Below are 24243 nucleotides of genomic sequence, written 5' to 3'. Positions count from 1 at the left end.
GATTAATGATCCCTCTAGTACTCAGATACAGCAGTTTAGGAAAGGGATAATGGAGCCCTGGAGAGAAGTCGTAGCAGCCAGCAGGGTGCTACCAAAGGCGGTTTTCAGAACTTCTTTCTCCCCTACAAACCCAGGGGATTTGGGCAGGGAAGGGCATGTGCTTTCATGTGCTACAAAAGCAAGGCTTCTTCACTCTGCAAGGCAGGATGAGGTCAGAGGACAGTCACACTTGCAGGTGTCTTCCCAACTTTTCTGTCCCTCAGCTGGAACTCCCCTGCCCCTCTTTGTTCTTCCTCAGGATGTCTGGCCAGAAATCTGGCCCTTTCTTGCAGGCAGGTTACTTGACTGGAGGCTTGATTAGGTCAGGATTGATAAACCCCTGGATCGGGCCACCTCAGTGACTTGTCTTCTGGGGCCTGGGTCTGTCTGCTTGCCTTAATCCTTTGTCTCTCTCCCACTAGGTCACACCTCCTAATCTCTCAGTGTCACAAGTGCCCAACACTCCCAGCTGTCCCCAGGCTTACTCTGAACTGCAGGCGCTGTCCCCCAGCGAGCGGCACTGTGTGGAGACAGTGGTCAGCATGGGCTACTCATATGAGTGTGTCTTGAGAGCCATGAGGAAGAAAGGAGAGAATATTGAGCAGGTGAGTGCTTGGTCAGCCACAGGGCCGGGGCAGGGGAGAGGCCCCCGATCTCGGGAGCTGGAAGTGTCCTGCCTCCGTCCTGGAGTCCCTCACACTCACAGCACCATTGTCTTTTTCTGTGATTAGGGAGGGCAGGCAGGACTCAGGGGGGCTTTGTTGGGAGTTTCCAGCAGTGCTTGTTTTGGGGGCTCTGGGACCTAGGCTGAGGGACAGACTTGGGAGTACTGGCGTTGAGGACTACCTTACCCAGTTACCCCTCTTCTCTTCTCTGCTTTTCCTGAGGCAGTGGCAGAATAGGCTTGAGGTATGGTCAGATGTCGTCTTCCACAAATGTCTATCCTGTCAGAAGCACCCAGGCAGTTCTAATATAGGGTACTGGAGCCCTAAGCCTTGAGAGCACTTTCTGACTTGGGTGGTTTCTTAGGAGAATATCCTGCCCAGGCTCTGGGGTTGACGTCAGTTGGGAGATGTGAGTCAGCTGTGACAGGAACTCCTTTGAAGACTGTGAATGCATATTTAGAAGGGTGTGTCTATCAGCAAATAGTCACTGGGGTCCTGCTGTGTTGGACACAGTTCAAGGTACAAAGTCAAGTCCTATCCAGGATGTAATAGTCAAGGTGGGGAGCAGACGTGTTGATTGTGTAAGACTTTTGGGAAGCACAGAAAACAGTGGCAGTAGGTGCTAAACCCTTTCTGTTTTCTTAAGATTCTCGACTATCTCTTTGCACATGGACAGCTCTGTGAGAAGGGCTTTGACCCTCTTTTGGTGGAAGAGGCTCTGGAAATGCAGCAGTGTTCAGAGGAAAAGGTAGGCACCTCCATGCTTCATGGGAACCCTCTGGAAAGAAGGGACAAAGCAGTCTGTCTTGGGGGCACTCCTGTTCCACAGCCTTCATCCCTCCCACTGACTGTAGGCAGAACTAGTTGGAGCAAGAATCTCCTGTGTCCAGACAGGCATGTGGATGTTTGGCTCACATGGAAGTATCAGGTTGAAGACCATCAACGATCCCAGGGAAGGGATGGGAAAAAATGACTTGGGCAAAAGCTGTACTTTCGGATGATGGAGGAGATGTGTAGTCATTTTGCCTAGGCTGGATGGGAGCATGGATGTCGATGGTGGGACCTGAATGAAGGTCCTTAAGATTTGGGGCCTGGGTGTGGCCCCTGAGGGATGACTGGCTGTGGCATCAACCTGTCTTCCTCCACGGCCCTCCTCTGCTTGCTTGGGGCCCTGAGAGGCTCCGGCAAGGATGCCCTCCCAAGCAGCCCCTTAGGCATGTATTCTGCTGCTTGGCTGTGCTATGTGGCCAGAACCCTTTCTTGAATTTGTATTCTCTTACTTTTCTTTAGATGATGGAGTTTCTTCAGTTAATGAGCAAATTTAAGGAAATGGGCTTTGAACTGAAAGATATTAAGGAAGTTCTGCTATTACACAACAACGACCAGGACAATGCTCTGGAAGACCTCATGGCTCGGGCGGGAGCCAGCTGAGATGAGGCCCTGCCTAGGCCCTGCCGCAGAACCACCCCTGCAGGAGGCCCTGAGGAGCCCACCTGTGGGGAAGGAGAAGGGGCACACTTCCGGATTTTCTTTTGGGGGTGGAAGGTCAGGTGTGGAGACTGTGCTTGCCAAGTCTCTACAAGCCTAGGTCCTGAGCTGGGGAGAAAGTGGGTAAGATTTGGGCATGCACATGCCCCTAGAACTGTCCTGGCTCCTTCCATATTAAAAGTATTTGTATCCTGAGAAGTGTCCTTCCCGCCTTGGCCCTCCAGATCGACTTCTCTGGTCTTTTTGGGATCTGTATGGCTTCAGCCGAAACCTGGCCCGGCTGCCAAAAGGAGCTGGGGAGGAGGCGGCGGTGGGGCCAGACTCAGTGCTGCTTTGGGGCTAGATGTTCCCTCGTCCGCAAGAGTGGGCTGACCTCGAATCCAAGTTGAGTGCAATTGAAAGGTTCTTCCAGGGTTTTCTTTCTTTCCCTTTTTAACAATGTCACTTAGTGTGACACTGGTTCTGCAATGTCTCTGAGGTGCAGAGAATGCCCTTTACCCCTTGGGGCCCTGAGTTTGCCTTTTCTGCCAGGCAGTTACCACACTTCCCTGCCCCAGCCTGTTTCTTTTGGCCTGGTTTGGACTACAATCTTCTGCTACCCAGGATTTTAGAGCCCTCTACTCTAGGAAGCAGTTGTCAGTTTAAGGAATCATTTGTCCCTTCCCAGCACATCAACTGGGGGAAAAGCAGGCCATGATTTAGTCCCCCAGCACTAACTCCACCTCAGTTCTCCCTGGAGAACAGCCTCTCCCTCCAGTCCCTGCTCTAGGACGACACAACGAATAACACCTAGTCATAGAAATCAGTCTCTTTGGTTGGTTTTGTATTATGTTGTACATCATTAAAGATCTAAATACAAAGGATATACAGTCTTGATGAATCTAAAGTAATTTGCTAACTATTTTGATTCTTCAGAGAGAACTACTAATAAAAATCTAAAAGGTATATCCTGTTGTGATGATTTCTTTATTGTCAAGGAATGTTTCGCTGCAGGGTGGAGGTTAGTGAGTGGTAAGCGCATTTGCTGGGGATGGAACAGAAGCTAACCATTTTCTGTCATTTCACTCCTTTCTTCCAACTCTTAGGCCTGTGCAACCCAGGTTTTTGGTTTGGAAAGGCAGGCCTAGACACAAGGGTCTGTTTAAACCTGACATAGCTCGGTTTCTGGGTTAAGGACATAGACATGTGCCTTCCTGCAAGATTGACTGTGGAAGTGAGACGGGCTTGGCCTTTGGGAGATGCACTCAGAAGTGAGAACTAAGTCCCTTGTCCTGTGAACAGCATCAGTCATATTTATGTATTCCACAGGCAGGACGGGGATTCAGACTTCTTCACTAGCTCTCAGTGGTGCTGTTGTATTCAGTGGTACTAGACTTATCCCTAGCTTCTTGTCCTTAGTTGTAATACTCTCTCCCCCACAGTCCTCCCTGTGATCTTGGCTTGGATGGGTCTCTAATTTTTGTAGTGATGATTTGAGGATACAGAACCTTTGGGCTGGGGAGCAGTAAGCTGGAAAGAGGCCACCCTCTGGTAGTCAGATGAGGCATGGCCATTGTCTCAGAAAGCCAGTTGGCCCCTCTTCTGGCCTCTAAAATTAATTAAACCCTTCTTTTAAAATTTGTAGAAGTTATCCTTTAACTTCTACAAGAGATCAAAATTTCATATCAAAATGGGTGTCAGGGCCAAGGCTTTGACATGTGAATCTCAACTTGATCCAAGGTGGCCTTGGTAAGTGATGGACTACCTGGTACTTCTTAAGCTTCTTTCTGCTAGAAAGATACACAGCAAACAACTCACATGAAGGGGTGCATGTATGTGTGTAAAACTGCTTTAGAGTCTCACTGGCCAGAGCGCTTAATGCCAAGGCACTGAACACAGGCCACTGAAAGGGCGAGTAGATGGCCAGGGCGACCCTGGATAAAGGTGAGGCTAGGAGATGGACTTGCCTGAGATACTCCAGCCATTCAGCTATTCTGTGGGGGAGTACAGTGGGTGAGGACTCACAGATAGGACTTAGGAATATGATGCAGGCAGATGGTCTCAGCAAAAGGCAGAGATGGGGAAAGAATGCAGTGATGCGAGCGCCCTCTTCCGTCTAAATACTGGGTTGCAGAGAGGGAGGGGAACTGGAAGCAAAAGACCTGTCCCGCATCTGCGGGACATTGAGTTACGGTTTATTCATCAAAAGCTAACCTCCCAAGGGCTGGTGGGGCAGATCTCACCCAACCCCCACCCCACTAGCACCAGCGTTTTAGTTTTTGACCAAGTCCTGGAGGAAGGCACAGAATCCAGCTGGTAAAACCTCTAGGCTCAGCATGTCCTCTCTCCTAGCTTGCGACCTCCAACCTGTAGGTTACCGCTGACCACCGCCCGCCCCCATCCTCAGACCCCTAAATTCAGAAACATCTACAGGGTTATTAGACCCAACTGTGTTTCCACAAAGGGTCAGTAATGCAAATCCTCAACCCCAAAGAAAAGGGAGAGACCTATTAGAAGTTGTTCAGGCTCATCTGTCCTTCCCTGCAGAAGCCCCGGTGCTTGAACTGGACAGATGCTTGCTCTGAGAGAGGAGCTGGGACCCAGCCCAGGCCATGAGTGGTGAGGGAGCGACCAGCATGGGAGGGACAAGGGAGTGGGTGCCGAGATCTGCAGGGGGACCTGGTGGAGGCCCCTCCAGCTCTTGAGAGCCCAGCCACCCCATACCAACTCCACTCTAAGACACCGCTGTCCTCTCAGGGCCTGCAGCTGGCTTGTGGCAGGCCAGGTATAGCTGTAGCTGGCTCCTCAGACTCTGGATGCACTTGGACTTCAGAACCATGATTTCATCTAGCTGAATCACAAAACCTTCAAAATCCTGAGAAAGGAAACAAAGGTCAAATGGAGCTTTTGCTGTTACTGGCCCTCTGTCATATCTGCTTTTCTAATCCCTTCTCTTGCAGGAGGATTTCAGAGCCCAGGCCCTTTCTCCAGTTGGAAAACCTGCAGGATAGTCACCATGGCATAGGGTGGGCCCCCTTCTCTACAGAGAGGTATCTGCAGGGCACAAGGGTGTTTTTCTAGAAGTACCTCTGGTCTGCATAAGGCAAGTCACTGTTACCATCACAGGGAGGGGCCTCCAATAAGCCACTAGGAAGGCAGAATGGCAAGGAGAGAGGCTGGAAACAGTGGCCTGGGAATGGGGAGTGTCACGCCATCTCCCACCTGTCCTTGCGCCCCTCAAGCCAGCTCAGAGGAGTGGCAAGAGAAGGCTCAAAGCCTCAACAAAGCTACAGTGTGGCAGCACACCCTTTCTGCACACACTGCAGGAAACAGGGATGACTATCAAACTAGCTGGACTTCCCTGGTGGCTCCGTGATAAAGAACAGGCCTGCCAATTCAGGAGACGTGGGTTCAATCCCTGGGTCGGGACGATCCCCTGGAGAAGGAAATGGCAACTTAACTCCAGTATTCTTACCTGGAGACTCCCATGGACAGAGGAGCCTGGTGGGCAACAGTCCATGGGGTTGCAGAAGAGTCAGACATGACTTAGTGACTAAATGTCAAACTAGCTGCAGGCTAAGTCCCAACAGCCCTGGAGGCTCCAGCCAAGACCACTTACAGTAGGAGCCAGCTGGCTCATCAGGGTCTCCTCCTTGAAGCCCAACTCAGCCATTTCATCCAGCTGTTCCTGGTGTGCTTGGATGACCACCTGCCTGGGAAGCAGAAGGGATGCTGTGAGCCTTGGGCCTCCCATCTCTCATGGGCAGCTTTCTGGAACTAAGCCTCATCTCTAGGCCAGGAGCTGCTGCTTCCCAAAGAGGTCGAGGCTTTGATGGGAATGAGCTCCCCACCATCTCCTGCCTCTTCACCCGTTCTTTTAAGGGCTTGTCAAGGGACTAGGGAGTAGCCATGAGGTACTGGGAAGAGACAGTGGCTTTGGGAGCCGCCCCCCAGGGCCTCCCGGGTTCACTGAAAGACAGGGCTGGATGCTGCTGCTCCGCTGGAGCTGCTCACAGCTTCCTTGCACAGAAGCTAAAGGCTATGCCACTGCAGCCCGCACGTGGCACAAGGTAGAGCCTGCCACCTAGCCTGCGGGCATTTCTCCTCTCTGTGGGGAGTTCAGGGACCACAGCAAAGGGGTCTGGGCTAGAAGCTGGAGGATCTGCCTTCTGTCAGACCCCCTTATGGGTAGAGACCACACAACAGCATGATTGTCCCCTGGCTATAGGTGGGCTCCTGCCCTGGACATCCCTGCATGCCCTTCTCTTTGCCCAAGGCCCAGGCCAAGCCCCAGTGAGCAGGCAGACAGCTGGCCCTGGGAATCGAGCCAGAGTGGAGGGCTGCGGCCTCACAGAGAAGCATCTGTTGCCACCCTGCCGTCCTGCGCCTCTAGCCCTCGAGCCCCGCTCCTTTCACATCCTCTAAGGCTGTCTTATTCTGCTGTACCATCCAGCCTCCTCTGAGGAAAGCAGCACAGTCAGCAGCCCGTTTCCTACTTTGCCATCCTGGAAGGTGCCTAGAATGCTGGGGCTCTGGGGGCATAGTCTGCTGCTTCTGTGTCCTGGGACAGCACTTCCAAGAATACATACCCACCAGAATGAAGAGGATTCTGGTCTCACTTCGGGTCTCAGGCTTGGTCACGGGATCAGATCCTCCCTTCTCTCCCTCACATCTAGCTTTCCCAGGCTGAGGGCCCACCCATCCTGGCAGGCCTGCTCCAATACATTTTACTCCTACTGCTCATGTCAGATGCATCTAGGCAGGCTCCCTTGAAAAGGTGGACAAAGCCTGTCTCTGAGCCAACCATAGTTATTCCCAGAACAGACAATAAGCTGGCATGGGAGTAGGGATGCCAAAGGGCCCAAGCCTAGGTAGGGAGAGTCCAACTTACTGTGCATGTCCCAGGGCAGGCTGACGGAGTGTCCCAGCGATCTTGGGAGAGCAGCTGGCCACCAGCGGAGAGCCTGGCCTTGCTAAGGACCTTGGGATTGGCCTATGTTTGAGCCATGCAATGTCCTCATTGTAGCAAGACAGTGTGATGGGGTCTGTGGAGAAACCCAGTTCCAGCCAGCTGGGCCCAGTGAGCTGCTTTCTCTCCTGGGCCCCAGGCTGGTCAGCCACATCACTATTTCCTGCTCTGGGGGTGAGTGTAGGCCCAGCGTGAGGTCCTCCAGGATGTAAGGTGAGGAAGGGCTTTCCCAGGAAACCCTGGGAGCTGTCCAGCTCTGTCTCAGCATTGGCATAACGGTGCCCCCGGGAGAAAAGTGCGGTCCCTCTGCTCTGGCAGGCCTCCCCCGGCTCAGCCTCTCCGCTGGGCAGCTCGTCAGGTGGGCGCTGACGGATGGGTGATGGGGACAGAGCTGGAAGACTGCCCCCAGGCTTGTCGTCGGGGGGAGATGAGGAGAGCCACAGGTGCTCGGTTGCCGAAGATGTTGGCAGGACCGCCTCTGGATCACCCGATGACACTGCACGGCTCACTGCTGGCCCCTCTGTGTCCACTGCCATGAGACCATGCGCAGTTCCATCCTGGGCCGGCTGCTCCCAGGAAGGAGCCCCCCCATCATCCAGGCTCTCCAGGAGGGACATGGTGAGCGGAGCCATCAGTCCGGAAGCATACTCAGAGCACGTGCCTAATTCACCATTAGAGTCTTCTCCTTGGAAAGGGTTACTGTTTTTCCTTGGTCTGGTCTCCAGAATTGGGCTGTCTTCACTGACTTCTCTCAGGGGTGTGCTCACTGTGTCTCTCTGGTCTGGGGATCCAGGAACTGCGATGTGGGATAGTGAGCAAGTGAAACCATCTTCCTCCAGGGATGGCAAGCTGCCCTCGGCCTGCCCAGGAACCTCACTTCTGAAGGCTTCCTGTCTGAGGTCAAAAGCAGGGCCGCCACCTCCTTCCCGATCATACACAGAGTCCACCTGTGAGCAGTAAGGCTTCCCTGCCAGGTCTTCTCTGGGAGGAGGCCCTGAGGAGCCTGAGTCCTCCTCTCCGCTCCAGTCCAAGGGCACCTGACCTGGGCTGCGGCTGTGATTGAGTGTTATCCTTCTGTGGCCTGCGGGGTCCCTGGAGTACACCCAGCTTCTAGTTACACCCTCCTTGTCACCATCTGGGCTGAGAAACAGACTCTGCTGCCTTTCAGCCACCTGCTCCTCAGGACCTTGCTCCCTCTGATGAAGGAAGAACGAGCCTTCGCTGTTCTCCGGGCTCTCTCCCTGCTTTGTGGTCCTCTGACAGGAGACATGTGAAAAAGAATCTTCACTGAAGTCGCTGTCATCAGGGTCCTCGGCTTGAGGGACTTGGGCTCCATCATGACTCTCAGCACGATGAGGGTGGAAGGGAGGAGGGATGTCACTCTGGAGCTGCCCTTCTGGGGGCCGGGACCGGCATAAAAACCTTTCCAGGGGTTGGTACTGTAACTTCTGCTGGAGGAGAGGTGGCTGCTGGAACTGCTGGTGGTAAAAGCGCAAATGCTCCTCCCTCGCCGCCTGCTGCGCAGGGATGTTGGTCCAGGCTTCAGAGGCAGGCCAGCTTGGCGCGCCCTCCTTGCTGCCCTGACCGTACTCCGCTAAGCGCTGGGCACTGCCAAAGGAGAGCTCGCCTCGAGACACAAGCTGCTTCTGCACAGGCTGCACAGTCTGCACTTTCTTGCACCGGGAGGGTGGCTTACCATGGGCCAGGTCCCCTCCTGGGCCTGGCGCCCTGCTTCCCCAGCCTAGGGAGGTTTTGTTGCCAATTGGGTTTTTCTCAGAGCATAATGCAGCTGATTCTTCTGCCCTTTTTATGGCTACATGTCCAGACAGCACGGTTCCTTTGCTAGAGCTAGTCTGAATGACCCACTCTCGGGGAGGACTCCCTCGAGAGCCACCCTCTTTGCCAGGAACCTTAGGTATAGAAGCAAAAGGGATATTGGCTGGGTGACTAGCCAGAGGATGGGCCTTCCCTCTCATGGAGCCAGATGGCACTGTGAGCGGCTGCTGAAGCCCCAGCTTGACTTTTTTGGGAGAACATTTGTCCCCTGGCAGGGCCACAGGAGAGCTCTGAATTCGTTTTGGAGAAGAGTTAGAGTTTCCAGATGTTCGATTTCGACTGTTAGCTGGCGTACAACATTTAATGCCTTTCTTTAGTTCTTTGACCCTGTAAATGACCATTTTATGTTAATGTACATTCCTGGGATTCCATTCCTATAGCTTTCAGAGAAAACAAAAACCAAAGAAAAGTATTACAAGAACTGGGAATTATTTTTTCATCTGGGAGAGAATAAAGGAAAGAATAAAGAGGATATTCTATTTCAACATGAAATACGTCACTTTACTTGAACAAAGATCGGTGTCTTCTCTGAGGATATTAGCATGCATCCAATATTCCATGATCAGGAGAGTTTTTTTTTAACCAACTGAAGGTTCATAGCAACTCTGCATGAGCAAGTCTATCAGTGCCACTTTTCCAACAAGATTATTTTTAAATTAAGGTAGGTACATGTTTTTTAAAAACATAATGCTACTGCACACATGATAAACTCCATAGTATAGTGTAAATATAAGTTTTACATGTACTGGGAAACCAATCTGAGACTTCAGTGCGATTTATCACAGTGGTCTGAACCAAAGTTGCAGTATTTCCGCAGTATACCTGTATTCTTGTCTGGGAAATTCCATGGATAGGAACTTGTGTAGTCCAGGGACCACAAAGAGTCAGACACGACTGAGCATATGCCTATAATATTACTATCGTTGTTGAAGTTAACATATATGAGTGTTCACTCTGTGCCAGGTGTGGCCCTAAGCCCTTCACACATGTCACCTCACTGAATCCATGTAACTGTTACATTAGGTAGGTGTTATCATTATCCGTGTTCACATTAAGGGAACTTAATGTGTCCAGAGAACTTGCAGACTTGCCAAGATCACTCAGCTAGCTAGTGGCAAAGGCAGGGTACTGGCCCAGATAGTTTCACTCTAGAGTCCATTCTAGTAGCCACTGTGTAAATGGTCTCTCCTATTGAACTGAGATAAAGTACACAGAGAACATCACTCAAGCCCTGACGCCCAGGGGGAGCTCCTCCTTTCATTCATTAATATTAATAACACATCTACTAGGTACCAAGTACTGTCTAGGCAGGACAGAGACAGTGGAGAAAAAGATAAGGTTCCTGTTCTCATGGAACTTAAATGATAGCTTATCTTTCCTTCCCAGTGAGTTTCATAAAATGCCACAGATACAAAAGATTCTTCAACAGCAATTTTAAGAAAACCAGGAAAACCAGGTTCCCCTCAAATAGTCTGTTAACTCTGGAGACAGCTTCTGAGAGACTGAGAGGAGGTGTTGTATGGTAGGACCAGGCAGCAAAGCAGCCAGAGGAAAGGATGGTAACGAGAGCACTGTCAAACGAGTAGGAGACACCTGACCTGGGTAAGATTGGGAGGGACCCTGGCAGATGCCAAAGTCACTGGAGCCTTGGTCTGGCAGTCAGAGGCACTGGTTCTGCCACCAACGCCCAGTGAGCCCTTTTAAGGTTCCTGCTCTTTTCTGGGCCTCAGTTTCTCCTTCCATAAAACAATCTCTTCTGGACCTACATAGCTCTGAGTACTTCTGCTTTGACAAATAATAGGCACTCTATCCCTAACAGTTAGGGCTGAGGCTGGCAGGAAGAAAACCTCATGAAGCCTTCCACCCTGGAGAAATATTTCATCTCCGGTTAGCTATTTAAGAGCCACTGATGGAGTTGTCTCCTGAACAAGGGAACATGTCACCTTCCTCTTGTCACATTCACACTGGTAAAATGACAGGGCCTACCAAAACACATTCTTCACATGGCCAGTTGCACATTCCCCTGGCAGTAAGAACAGGTTTGGGGAGCTCAAGGTCGGATCCTTGTGTGCGCATTTTTCACACACACCCCCCCCCAACTCTGACACCTGAGGGCGACTCACCGGTCAGCATAGCGCAAAGTATTCAGAGTGTGTTCAGTGGCCACATGGCTTGGTGAGATGTTGGCGATCATGCAGGTTTTGGCATTGCCAATGAAAGAGTCCTTCAGCACCTATTCGAAACAGAAGGCAGGTCAGTGAAATCAACTAACAAAGGGCATATTGACTACTTACTGTGTTCAGGACACTGGGCCATACTCATATCTACCACCTTCTACAAAAAGGCAATTCACAAAAGAAGAAACAAAAATGATCAATAAACAAACAAAACAGGTACTCACTGCACCACTAATCAAAGAAATGCAGAGAAACCATTTTACAAAATTAAAATTTGTGGGGACTTCCCTGGTGGTCAACTGGATCCCACATGCTGCAACTCAGAGTTCGTTACCTCAACTAAGATCCAGTGCAGTCAAGTAATAAATAAATTAAATTAAAAAAATAAAATTTGGGGGGCTATAAGATTAAGAAAGACTCACAGGAACCTGCTCTGGTGAGGGTCTGCTGCCCATGTACTATGCAGTGTGAACTGGTACATGCCTTTGGGAGGGCAGTTTGGTAATATGGTAAAAACCTGGTAAGAAAATGTTCCTATTTTTGGTTTGGCAATCACACTTCAAAGACTTTATCCTAACAGACAATTGCTCAACTGATTTTTTTAAAAAAAAGTATACACAGGATATTCATTACACTATTATAATAGTAAAATTTGGAAAATCTCTAAGTCTATAAACAAGTAACACTAAAAAATTATGAACTCCATACAACCATAAAAACGAATTATGGATATACGTACTTAGGTACCTGGAGAGATCTAAAACTTATGTTTGCGTGAAAAAGGCGTATGTTTCTGTAGGTGGATTTATGTGTGAAATTACTGATTTAATTAAATAGGAACACAATTTCTGGGGGTGGAGGACATGTTTTGAAAAATAACAAAGCCAATGTCAGAATCAGGACTAACCATCCAAAAGAAGGGTTTCCTGAGTCCCCAGTTGTAGTCATGTTTGAGAAGAAACCATCTAACCCATAGATGACTGATTCTAGTAAGTCAGAGCTACGTTATCATGGACTCTGCCCCAGTTCCCGTGAAGCTGTTGGTCTAGCTGCACAGAGTGAAAACTGCTCCCAGAACCCAGAGAGCCTCACCTAGACTGCCTCCTACCCAGTCTGCTCTACTGTGCAGTCTTGGTGCAAAAGGGAACCAGGGGTCCCTGTAACTGTCTTCACAGCTATTTGTACCGAGGCTGATCCCTCCATGGTCCACTCTCCTTGGTGCTTCCTATCAAAGCACGTTTTCGTGACAGAAAAATGGAAAAAAAAAAAAAAAAAAAGCTATGGTCCTACTACTCAGAATAATCAGCTGACAGAGATGCATAATTTTTCTGTGTAGTTTTTTTTTCCTCATTTCATATTTTTTAAACTATAGATCTTGGTCAGCTTTCCTGGAAGGACATGTCAAAAATCCATCTCAAAAAAAAAAAAAAAAAAATCCATCTCATTCTTTTTAAATGCTGCCATTATTTTTTGTCTTGAAACACTGGTCTATCTAAGTCTTCAACTAAGAGAGTACCAAGACAGCTACATTACCATCCCCTTCAAAGGCTCAGAGATACCACTAAATCAACAAGATTTCTTTTTGTTAGAAATAAATGGAAAGCTGCTGGACAGTGACCACTGCTTCCTGGCTGCTGTGTACTGCAGGGATCCCTGCCTGAGGATGCCCTTTCTTCTTCAAGACAGAGCTCCTAGACGGAAGGTGACTCCTCCCCTCCTCCCTCTCCCTCCGCCACATTATGCCTTGCTGGCAGTGGAAACTCTCCTGAATGATTCAATGAATGGAAGAAGGAACACACGAGTGAACCAGAACTCAAAGCTCATATTTAACTTTACCTGAGTTAATTTGCTTTGCCTGAAAGGAGTGTGGGTGTGTTCCTGATCCAATGCACGGATACATTCCTTCAGCTGCAAAGTGGGAGAATAACAAGCACATCAAATATCACATGCAAAGTGAGACTAACAGATCAGATTTTTTTTTTTTTTTTTTTAATAAACCACACTCATGCAACCTTCCTCCAAAAGGAAGTCAAAATGCCCTGGTAGTTTCTTGCTCAACAAGAACAATCAAGGTAGACTGGAAAACATCATTCTATGCTAGCTATGCCTGGTTAAGTATCCTGCCCCCGGCCCCCTCTCAACTTAAAGGCTGTGAACCTAGGATTAGAGCTGATAGCGAAGAATTGACAAACCCAGGGACCCTCCCATTGGTCCCAGAGTCCAGCTTATGTGGTGGCAGTTCTGGCTTGCCGGCTCCCTTTCTCTCCTCACTCTTCCTAACTACAAGATGCACTTAAATAGAGAAAATACTCATGCCACGACCCCGCCTCCCTGCTCACACATGCACACCGGCAGGTACAGCTTCAAGTGCAGATTCAGATACAAGTTGTCTGAATGGAACAGGAGAAATCCTAGAGGGAGAGCTGGGAAGGAACTGGAAAATCACCCAGGTCTATACCCTCATTAAAAAAAGTAGGGATGGTGGCCCAAAGGCAAAGAAGGGTATGTCACTTGCTCCCGGGCAGAGCCTCTCAAAGAAGTGCTCACTGGACATCACTAGTGCCAGCAAAAATCTGAATATATACATTTCCAAGGGCAACACTCCCATCAGAAAGAGCAGGGGTTGAGGGGACAAGACCAGGGAGGAGACACCTTCTATTTCTGAGTCATGCATCTAGGGTAAGCGACAGTAAATGAGAAGAAAGGGAGGGAAGAGAATGGAAGGGATCCCTTGGAAGTGCCAGTGCTGGGAGTTCACCAAGAAAAGGTAATTAGCCTTGAGAGTCTCCTGTGACTATTCTTGGCAGCAGCCATAGATGTCCACAGCTAACCCTTCTCTATCCAAGAAGCTGCAAGGTTATAAGATGGTATAAAGGAATTTCCACTCTTATTACAAGTCAGTCCAATATCCCCACTGGGAAGATTCTATAGAAGGGATGAACAGGTAACCAAACCTGGCCCCTGAGTTGCACCTGCCCCTTACATATTCAAATCCAAGTGTGGCCATCAATCTCTGTGAGCCCTTGGGTCCCTTTAGCCTTGCTGAATCAGAATGGAAAGTAGACTTTACCAAGCTCTAAGGGAAAAGCAAGGGACATATCCAGGAAAGAAAAAAGGGGCATCTTTGTACGCCTCACAAAGCACAAGATTTTGATCCTATTCTTTAAGGCTTGTTTCCAGGCTCCTTTACATGTTGTCTCCCATGTGAGATAAGACAGTCAAGCCCCAAAGGATACTCCACAGGTGCCATGCTTTAGTCATGTCCGACTCTTTGCAACGCTATGGACTATAGCCCTCCAGGCTCCTCTGCCCATGGGATTTTCCAGGCAAGAATACTGGGGTGGGTTGCCATGCCCTCCTCCAGGGGATCTTTCCGATCCAGGGATCCAACCTGTAACTCCTGCATTGGCAGGCAGATTCTAGCGCCACCTGGGAAGCCCTCTCAACAGGTACCTCTTAGGTTTCCTAGTTAATTCCTGGACCATAAATTTAAACATAATAATTAAAGACTTCCAGCTAAAGGCTTTAGACCTTTGGCAAATTTACTTGAGCTTCAGAATCCTGATCTATAAAGTGGGAATAAGAGAATCTGTTGTGAAGATTAAACTCACTAGTATGTAGTATGTATTCAAAAGTGTATTAGCTCCTTGGAGAAATGATTGATTTCAGGGCAAGGGCAAGGAAGAGTGTGTAACACCTTGTAGTGCTAAAAGGCAAGAAGATGCTAAAAAATTGATGAGCATGTCAAAAAGATACAAAACCAACCTGAAAGAACTTATGGACAGAACCCCAGAAAGAACTCCCAATAGCCATTTGGGAAAATGTGAGCAAGAAAATAAGTAATGATAGAAATGGATTCTAATTTAGCAAATGAAAGAAATACCCATTTACTGTTCAGTTCAGTCACTCAGTCGTGTCCGACTCTTTGTGACCACATGAATTGCAGCACGCCAGGCCTCCCTGTCCATCACCAGCTCCCGGAGTTCACTCAAACTCATGTCCATCGAGTCGGTGATGCCATCCAGCCATCTCTTCCTCTGTCACCCCCTTCTCCTCCTGCCCCCAATCCCTCCCAGCATCAGGGTCTTTCCAATGAGTCAACTCTTCGCATGAGGTGGACAAAGTATTGGAGTTTCAGCTTTAGCACCAGTCCTTCCAATGAACACCCAGGGCTGATCTCCTTTAGAATTGACTGGTTGGATCTCCTTGCAGTCCAAGGGACTCTCAAGAGTCTTCTCCAACACCACAGTTTAAAAGCATCAATTCTTCAGTGCTCAGCTTTCTTCACAGTCCAACTCTCACATCCATACATGACTACTGGAAAAACCATAGCCTTGACTAGATGGACCTTTGTTGGCAAAGTAGTGTCTCTGCTTTTTAATATGCTATCTAGGTTGGTCATAACTTTTCTTCCAAGGAGTAAGTGTCTTTTAATTTCATGGCTGCAATCACCATCTGCAGTGATTTTGGAGCCCCCCAAAATAAAGTCTGACACTGTTTCCACTGTTTCCCCATCTCTTTCCCATGAAGTGATGGGACTGGATGCCATAATCTTCGTTTTCTGAATGTTGAGCTTTAAGCCGATTTTTTCACTCTCCTCTTTCACTTTCATCAAGAGGCCTTTTAGTTCCTCTTCACTTTCTGCCATGAGGGAGGTGTCATCTGCATATCTGAGGTTATTGATATTTCTCCCAGCAAGCTTGATTCCAGCTTGTGCTTCTTCCAGCCCATTGTTTCTCATGATGTACTCTGCGTATAAGTTAAATAAGCAGGGTGACAATATACAGCCTTGATGTACTCCTTTTCCTGTTTGGAACCAGTCTGTTGTTCCATGTCCAGTTCTAACTGTTGCTTCCTGACTTGCATATAGGTTTCTCAAGAGGAAGGTCAGGTGGTCTGGTATTCCCATCTCTTTCAGAATTTTCCACAGTGTATTGTGATCCACACAGTCAAAGGCTTTGGCCTAGTCAATAAAGCAGAAATAGATGTTTTTCTGGAATTCTTTTGCTTTTTTGATGACCCAGCACGTGTTGGCAATATGATCTCTGGTTCCTCTGCCTTTTCTAAAACCAGCTTGAACATCTGGAAGTTCACGGCTCATGTATTGCTAAAACCTGGCTTGGAGAAGTTTGAGCATTACTTTACTAATGTGTGAGATGAGTGCAATTGAGGAGATACCCCTTGTCCAAGGTAAGGAGCAGCGGCTGCACTTTGCTGGAGCAGCCGTGAAGAGATACCCCACGTCCAAGATAAGAGAAACCCAAGTAAGACGGCAGGTGTTGCAAGAGGGCATCAGACGGCAGACACACTGAAACCATAATCACAGAAAACTAGCCAATCTGATCACACGGACCACAGCCTTGTCTAACTCAATGAAACTAAGCCATGCTGTGTGGGGACACCCAGGATGGGTGGGTCATGGTGGAGAGGTCTGAGAGAATGTGGTCCACTGGAGAAGGGAATGGCAAACCACTTCAGTATTCTTGCCTTGAGAACCCCATGAACAGTATGATAATGCAAAATGATAGGATACTGAAAGAGGAGCTCCCCGGGTTGGTTGGTGCCCAATATGCTACTGGAGATCAGTGGAGAAATAACTCCAGAAAGAATGAGGGGATGGAGCCAAAGCAAAAACAATACCCAGGTGTGGATGTGTGACTGGTGATAGAAGCAAGGTCCGATGCTGTAAAGAGCAATATTGCATAGGAACCTGGAATGTCAGGTCCATGAATCAAGGAAAATTGGAAGTGGTCAAACAGGAGATGGCTAGAGTGAACGTTGACATTCTAGGAATCAGCGAACTAAAATGGACTAGAATGGGTGAATTTAACTCAGACGACCATTATATCTACTACTGTGGGCAGCAATCCCTTAGAAGAAATGGAGTAGCCATCATGATAAACAAGAGTGTGAAATGCAGTACTTAGATGCAATCTCAAAAACGACAGAATGATCTCTGTTCGTTTCCAAGGCAAACCATTCAATATCATGGTAATCCAAGCCTATGCCCCAACAGTAATGCTAAAGAAGGTGAAATTGAACGGCTCTATGAAGACCTACAAGACCGTTTAGAAATAACACCCAAAAAAGATGTCCTTTTCATTATAGAGGACTGGAAGGCCAAAGTAGGAAATCAAGAAACACCTGGAGTAACAGGCAAATTTGGCCTTGGAGTACAGAATGAAGCAGGGCAAAGGCTAATAGAGTTTTGCCAAGAGAACGCACTGGTCATAGCAAACACCCTCTTCCAACAACACAAGAGAGGACTCTACACAGGGACATCACCAGATGGTCAACACCGAAATCAGATAGATTATATTCTTTGGAGCCAAAGATGGAGAAGCTCTATACAGTCAGCAAAAACAAGACTGGGAGCTGACTGTGGCTCAGACCATTTACTGTTGTAAGTAAGTAAATAAGGAAAGAGAAAAAAAACAGCTCTTTCTTGCAGTAGAAATCCAACTAATTAATGTAGACTGTGTGCTCAGTCATGAAGTCGTGTCTGACTCTTTTGCAACCCCATGGACTGTAGCCTGCCAGGCTCATCTGTCCATGGGATTCTCCAGGTAAGAACACTGGAGTGGGTAGCCATTTCCTTCTCCAAGGGCTCTTCCCGACCCAGGGATCGAACCTGCGTCTCCTGCACTGGCATGCAGATTCTTTACCACTGAGCCACAAGGGGATCTCCAATGTAGAATGATGGACACAGAAAAACCTCATCATGTGAACACCACAGTAATAATTGTTACAGGTAAGAACCATCAATGGACATTAAATTAGCAAAATTATGATGTAAATAAGCATAGTTTAAAAGTATCTGTCCATAAGGTACTTATTACAAAGGGAATAATCATAACTTCACAAAGGGGAAACCTAGCAGAAACCACCTTAACTCAGTGATCAAGTTTAACATTACCAGTAATGATATTGGCTGCTACAATATACTGAGAAGGGTATCACTTCTGCACTATTCTCGCTAAAAATTCATTATCTCAACCTAATAATGAGAAAACATTACACAAACCCAAATTCAGACACAGTCTGCAAAATAACTGGCCAGCATTTTTCAAAGGTGTTAAGGTCAAGATTGACAAAACTGAGGAGACTACAGAGCCAAGGCAGCTAAAGGTAGCACAGAATCCTAGAACCAAAAAAGGACACGAGTGGGACTGTTGATGAAATTCAAACAAGGTCTACAGACAGCTAACAGAATTGTTTTAATGTTCATTTCCTGATTTAAGTTGCTATAGTTACATAAAATGTTAACACTGGGAAGGCTAGGTGAAGGAATGCTACATGTTTATTTTTGAAGCTTTTTTAAAATCTAAAATTTTTCAAAGTTCTTAAATTAAAAAAAAAAAAAAGATGCTGACTCTCTCACCTCTCTCAGCCTCTCAATTTACCCCTCATGAGACCTGAGAGTGATGTGTCTAGTAGGAGATTTCAGTTCTAATCAAAAAGACTTGACGTGGATGGAAACAGGGCAGTACTAAAAAGGAATGGGGGTCTCTAACAGTCATGAATGAGCTCCAGGATACTGTTAAGTGAAAAAAGCAAACTGCAGAGCAGTGTTAACAGTATGCTAGCCTTTTCTTTTTTCCCATGAGAAAGGGGTGAGTACAAACAAACATGTTGGTAGAAACTGGTTACCTAAGGGGAGGGGAATGACAGGAGTGAGGGGACCGAGATGAACACTAGCCTTCTCTGAATGTGGCTTACTTTATAATTTTTCTTTAACTGAACACAAAATTGGTGAGCTTAAACACACAGAATTATTTAGAGAGACTTTGCAATATAATATTATGACTGTACATCCCAAGAGGGATACAACATAAGGGTAAAAAGGACAACTGTAAAGAAATCTTAATCTAAATTCAGTAACCATATTAAAAGTAATATACCATTATTTTGGTATACATACATATTGAGGTAGAGCAAATAAATTATATTAATGTTGTTAGGAACTAAGAATTTTAGCATAAGAGAAAAGGGAGAGAAATATTAATTAATTTATTAGTATGAATCCATGATACACTTTTCCCTTCTCTGTCCATCAAAAAGACCTAGAAGTAAGAACTAGCCCAGTGGTGATAAGCACCACTAGCACTCCTAAATGCTCCCTAACTACCATTTCCCTCTAAAACCAAGGCTTGTTGAAGAAATGGCTGATTTAAGTTCTGGCGGAAAAAATGTACAAGATAAGCCTACAATATTTTGTCATACTAGAAAGCCAGGGATTAGTAGGGTTGTGTCAAAAAGACACAGGAACATAACAGCCAAAAATGTATAAATTAAAAAGTGGAAAAAAAAAAAAGAGGAGGACAATGAGTTTATAATAATATAAAAACAAACAAAAAAGTAAAGACCAACAAACTCATGGTCATGTTCAGGTTACCAGGACATCAACTCATTCTGAAAACTGGTGAGTGAAGGCAAAGAACCAAGCATTTATCTTGCCTCCATTGCATGAGCTAGACTTCAGGATAATCAGATAGTTGGGAGAAAGTTCTTTTCAGCTAATAAATACAGAAGGAATATTAGAATTAGAATATCACCATTTTGGAATCCCTAATAAAGCAATGGGATAAAAGTAATGCTCACTGACGGTTGCTAAAACCACAAGGCATAAAAGTTGATAGGAAACATAATAATGGAGGAATTAGATTGGTAACACTTGACTCTTCCTTAATTCTCAAAATCACAAGAAGAGATAATCAGACATTCTGTGTCTCCTGATGATAATTTTAAAATTTGATGAGAGCAGAAAATGTACTTAAGTGAACCATTCACGCAACTGCAGAAATACTTCTTTGTTTCTAACTGGCAGGACTGACCAGAGGAAGAGAAGGCAGGGAGAGAGGAAGAGCTGTCTAGAACTGCCGAGAATCTGACTGGGCAGCCTCCATCTCCAACCCTGGAATTCCACTGCCTTATTCCAACCCACCCTCACCCACTTTGGCTGCATGTAAAGATGGGCATAATCTCTCAAGAAGGACTTTTAGATGAAAGGTTTAAACAACTTACAGCCAGAAGACTCTGGTTTATTTCTGCGCCTTCCATCTTTGTCTGTCTATCTGAGTCTCGGGCATCCGCTGCTCTTTCACTGCCAGCCAAGTCAATGAAAGAGATCCTAGAGAACAGACATAGCAGGCAAGATTTCTTTGGGGCTTTGGTATCTTCTTATATCAGCCAACATTTTGTGATGGCAGGAAGAAATCAACACAGGCCCATCCTCAGGAAAGTTAAAGACATTACTGTCAGTTTTCCAAAAGTATCACAAGATTTTAATCTGTCAGTTATAGCTCGCACTGTTCACTTACACTCTTCTGTTGGCTTTAACCATTTGTGAGAAAGTATGATTGAAATTAATTAAACATTCTTCCCATAAGGCTAAATGACTACAATGCAAATCACTTAGGTGACCACTTAGATAATTAAATAGAGACTTTTGTGGGCTGCTTTCCAGCTCCCCACCCCCTAAAAGACTCATTACTCAGAGGTGAGATAGGCTCATCCATCACTGTGGCAGAGTGATGCTAAGATAGCACCAGAGAGGCGATGAATGTACCCATCTGTCGTATGGCTTCTTTTAAGAAGGATGGATTAATTTTCCTTTTTTTTGACCTGTAAGCTCTCTGAGATGCATTTCCTACTATTCCTCTGCTGATACTGTGTTTCACACTAGAAGCAATCAATGTTCCTTTTAATAACTTAGAGTTGACCAACAATAGGTCATTACTTCATGGTTAATCAACTGGTGGCACTTTGGTACAATGATTTATTTCAGAGTTAATAACTCTATGGTGTATCCCTGAAATAAAGAACTCTATGGGGCAGGATGTCCTGTTGTTGACAACACATATTTCAAAGTCACATTAAGGAAAGGCAGACAATGCAGTTCTCTGCATATTTCCAGCTCACCTGCCAAATGTCCTCTTGGCTGAATCTTTGATCTGAATTTGGATGATAGCGTGAGAGCGGGAGGAGTCTGCATTAACTCCAGTGGCCCTGGTGCTGCGCTCCTTGCTGCCCTTGAGGATCACCTGAAAATAAAATCCGTAGGGTGACTTCTGCAAGGAGTAAACAAAGCCCTTTGGCTCCTAAGAGCTGGCTGAGAGCAGCAGAGACCAGACAGAAATTTATCGGTATACTGCAGTCTTTTCCCTCTATGTGGAAAACTGCCTAAATACTAAATCATAAAGAGTAAGTACCCAAGAGCAATGACAACAATGTGGAAAACTAATCTTCGGGGAGAACATTCAACAGCTCAAGAGCTAATTTACTTCTTGATCTCATACACTCTTTTTAATATCTTTGATGGATTTATCCTGACTCAACTCCACAGGGCACAACTTGGCTCCAGAGTAAGGTCCCATAATACCCATCTGTCGTAGTAACTGAAGCAAAGGACAGAAATGTGCATCCCAGAATGAATAATCACATCCACCTGTTCCACCACAATGCAGTCATAAAGGAGACCAGGCCTGACACGTGGAAACATGGAAGTAATGAGTTATCACAATTGCTACAAGCCCATGATTACCCTGGAGACCACTGCCGCTTCAAATGGGAGTGAAGACTAATGTGGATCCCTTTGGCCACAAAGGAATGGGGGAGAAGAGGTGAAGCCTCAGGAATGGCCTCAAGCCACTGAAAACATAACCATATATGAATATGCTGCCCTGATTTGGGGAAGTGTTAATTACTGAGAATCAAATAGGTGATGGACTTTAAAAACATTTGACAGAATCCTCAGTAGTCTAAGATGTGGTGAGTATGGTTATTATGCTCAGTTTATAACTGAGGAATAAATTCAAAGGTAGACTTGCTCACAAATAACTGTTTTGTGGCAGAACCAAATTCTACATCTAGCACCTAGTGTGGCTGATTCCAAAGCCCATGTGGTTTCCACTACATTGTGGGGACACTTGTGATAAATTCATCTATTTGCAGTGTGAACTAGACTAAAGGAAGTCCTATCTCATTTTTCCTCACTCTCTCAGAATTTTAATTTTTATCATATTGAACATGGCTACCGTTTCCAAATTAAGAGTTCAAAAGTTGATGAAGTCTAACTTCAACAACAGTTTATAAAATACCTTAACTAGCAGGGGTAAGTACTTAAAAAAAATTAACTAATATTAAATTTCTTCATGGCCTAAGTGATAGTTATGTCTCTAAAGATTACCTGTGCGATTTAGAATTGTATCTTAGAACCAGATTTTAAATGCACTCATTTTGTAAATAGCTTGCTGAAAGTTTAAAGGGATTACCTTATGAATCCTTTTGTAAAGAGCAGAACTTGTTACTTTACAAAACTGGATTATCAACTGCATGGACAGCTTGCTGCTGCTAATCAGAAATCAGAAGAGTTATAGTAGTATCCCTTATACTGGTTGTGGTTAAGTGCCAAACAACAACAACAACAACAAATCCTCCCCCAAAATACTGATAAATAAGGCTGGATGCTGGCTAGGTCACTTAAGACCAGATCTATGACTGAACCATCTGGTTTACTTTTCTATCTATGCCATGAAGCTTGCAGAATCTTTGTTCCCTGACTAGCGATTGAACTTGGAGCCACGGGAGTGAAAAGTGTCAAGTTCTCACCAGTGGACTGCCAGGGAATTCCTATCATTCTGATTTCACACTTTCAAAGATTATAATGCAAAGATGATGGATTACTTTAAATCTGTATTATTTTTACTAAACTTCTCTTTTTTCATTAGAAAGACAAGCTTACTGTGGAAAACTTAGAAAATATAGGAAAAATATAAAAATGAAAATATATATCTTCCATAACTTCAGAGTTAAAAAGATTCTGGTGCATTTCCTCCTCCCAGAGTTTCAGGGTTCTCACAGCTCTTTTGATACACACACACACACACACACACACACACACAGCCTTTTACAAACTTCATGAAGAAACAGAGATCTTTTATTATTTTTTTTTATTTTTTAAATTTTAAAATCTTTAATTCTTACATGCCAGAGATCTTTTAAATGTCTACATCTGTGATCTGTGTAAGCGATATGCTTGATAGATAAAGGAGAAGTTAATTATCCAAAGTCACACAGGCAGCATATGGTCAGGCTAGGGATAGAAGCCAGGTACCCTTTGCCACATGATGGCAGCAATGATGCTACTTCTGCTGGAATCTAATGAGAGCTCAGAGAGGCCTCAAGGTCATACCTAGTCAGGAACTGTGGTTACTGACAGGAAGCTCAGGGGGTGGCCTTGTGGTTCATCCCCAGGGGAGTTAAGAAAGACTGTCTTCTGAGGTACTGTTATAGAGTTTTATGTTTGACTTTTCAGTACACCTTATTCACCACGATGTACTAGGTACCTGTGAGTATATCTCAGAAAATCCAACATGTTGGCACGAACTTTCCTGACTAAATGCCTTTTAGGAAGACATGAGGCAATTTCTGGTCTATGGTCCAGTAGACCTCAGCCTCAGTAGCAGTCTGTAATCACCATGTTTTTCAGAAACTGTGGAATAAAGCAGCTGAGCTCTGAGGAGGAAAATGAGGCAGTCTGCAAAGATCATCAGACAAAGTTTGTAAGTGGCATACAACTCAAGTGTAGCAGTTAGAAACATAAATATGAAGTTAAACTGTCTGGGTTCACATGCCAGTTCTGACAATACGATTGTCTGCACTCTTGAAAATCACTCAACTTTTCAGGGCCTCAGTTTCTTACCTATAAAATGGTAATTTCATAAGTTATTTTTGAGACCAAAAAGAGATAATACATAGTAAAGCACTTAGAACTACGATTAGCACATATAAGTTCTCAATAAATACTAATTAAAAATATATACTAAAGAACTAACATATTTGTGTAAACTTCCGAAACATAAACTATTTCTTTTAAAAAATGTAAAATAATCAGAGATCTATGGAGAAACAGAGCTTTATGGATCAACAAGAGATTCCATGGCTCCCAAGTACAATTAAAAGTTTTAAAAAAGAAGGAAAAGGAAAGGAAGAAGATAAAGAACAAAAAGAGACAACCTATTTGAGAGAAAGGCAAGTCAGGAAACAGAATAAAATTAATGCATCACCTTAAAAATCACAGGCCTCCCGT

At 45.8% G+C, this 24243-nt stretch overlaps 2 protein-coding genes across 7 annotated transcripts in view; one reads left to right on the top strand and one right to left on the bottom strand.

Annotated features, from left to right (window-relative positions):
* Positions 1 to 3137, top strand: part of UBAP1 (ubiquitin associated protein 1) — a 67118-nt gene extending 63981 nt beyond the window's left edge. For all 4 annotated transcript variants that reach the window (XM_069575870.1, XM_069575872.1, XM_069575871.1 and 1 more), the window contains 3 exons: positions 462 to 644; positions 1351 to 1452; positions 1995 to 3137. In XM_069575870.1, the coding sequence (XP_069431971.1) occupies positions 462 to 644; positions 1351 to 1452; positions 1995 to 2135 (426 nt within the window). In that variant the 3' untranslated portion in view covers positions 2136 to 3137. The remainder of the gene's footprint in view (positions 1 to 461; positions 645 to 1350; positions 1453 to 1994) is intronic.
* The window catches only part of KIF24 (kinesin family member 24), a 70340-nt gene continuing 49099 nt past the window's right edge, over positions 3003 to 24243 (bottom strand). For all 3 annotated transcript variants that reach the window (XM_069575867.1, XM_069575869.1, XM_069575868.1), the window contains 7 exons: positions 21075 to 21196; positions 20178 to 20283; positions 12990 to 13061; positions 11100 to 11209; positions 7063 to 9303; positions 5791 to 5884; positions 3003 to 5046 (listed from right to left, as the gene is read on the bottom strand). In XM_069575867.1, the coding sequence (XP_069431968.1) occupies positions 4906 to 5046; positions 5791 to 5884; positions 7063 to 9303; positions 11100 to 11209; positions 12990 to 13061; positions 20178 to 20283; positions 21075 to 21196 (2886 nt within the window). In that variant the 3' untranslated portion in view covers positions 3003 to 4905. The remainder of the gene's footprint in view (positions 5047 to 5790; positions 5885 to 7062; positions 9304 to 11099; positions 11210 to 12989; positions 13062 to 20177; positions 20284 to 21074; positions 21197 to 24243) is intronic.

This window comes from Ovis canadensis, chromosome 2 (assembly GCF_042477335.2).
Source record: "Ovis canadensis isolate MfBH-ARS-UI-01 breed Bighorn chromosome 2, ARS-UI_OviCan_v2, whole genome shotgun sequence".
NCBI lineage: Eukaryota > Metazoa > Chordata > Mammalia > Artiodactyla > Bovidae > Ovis > Ovis canadensis.
This window is presented reverse-complemented; position numbering and strand designations above follow the sequence as displayed.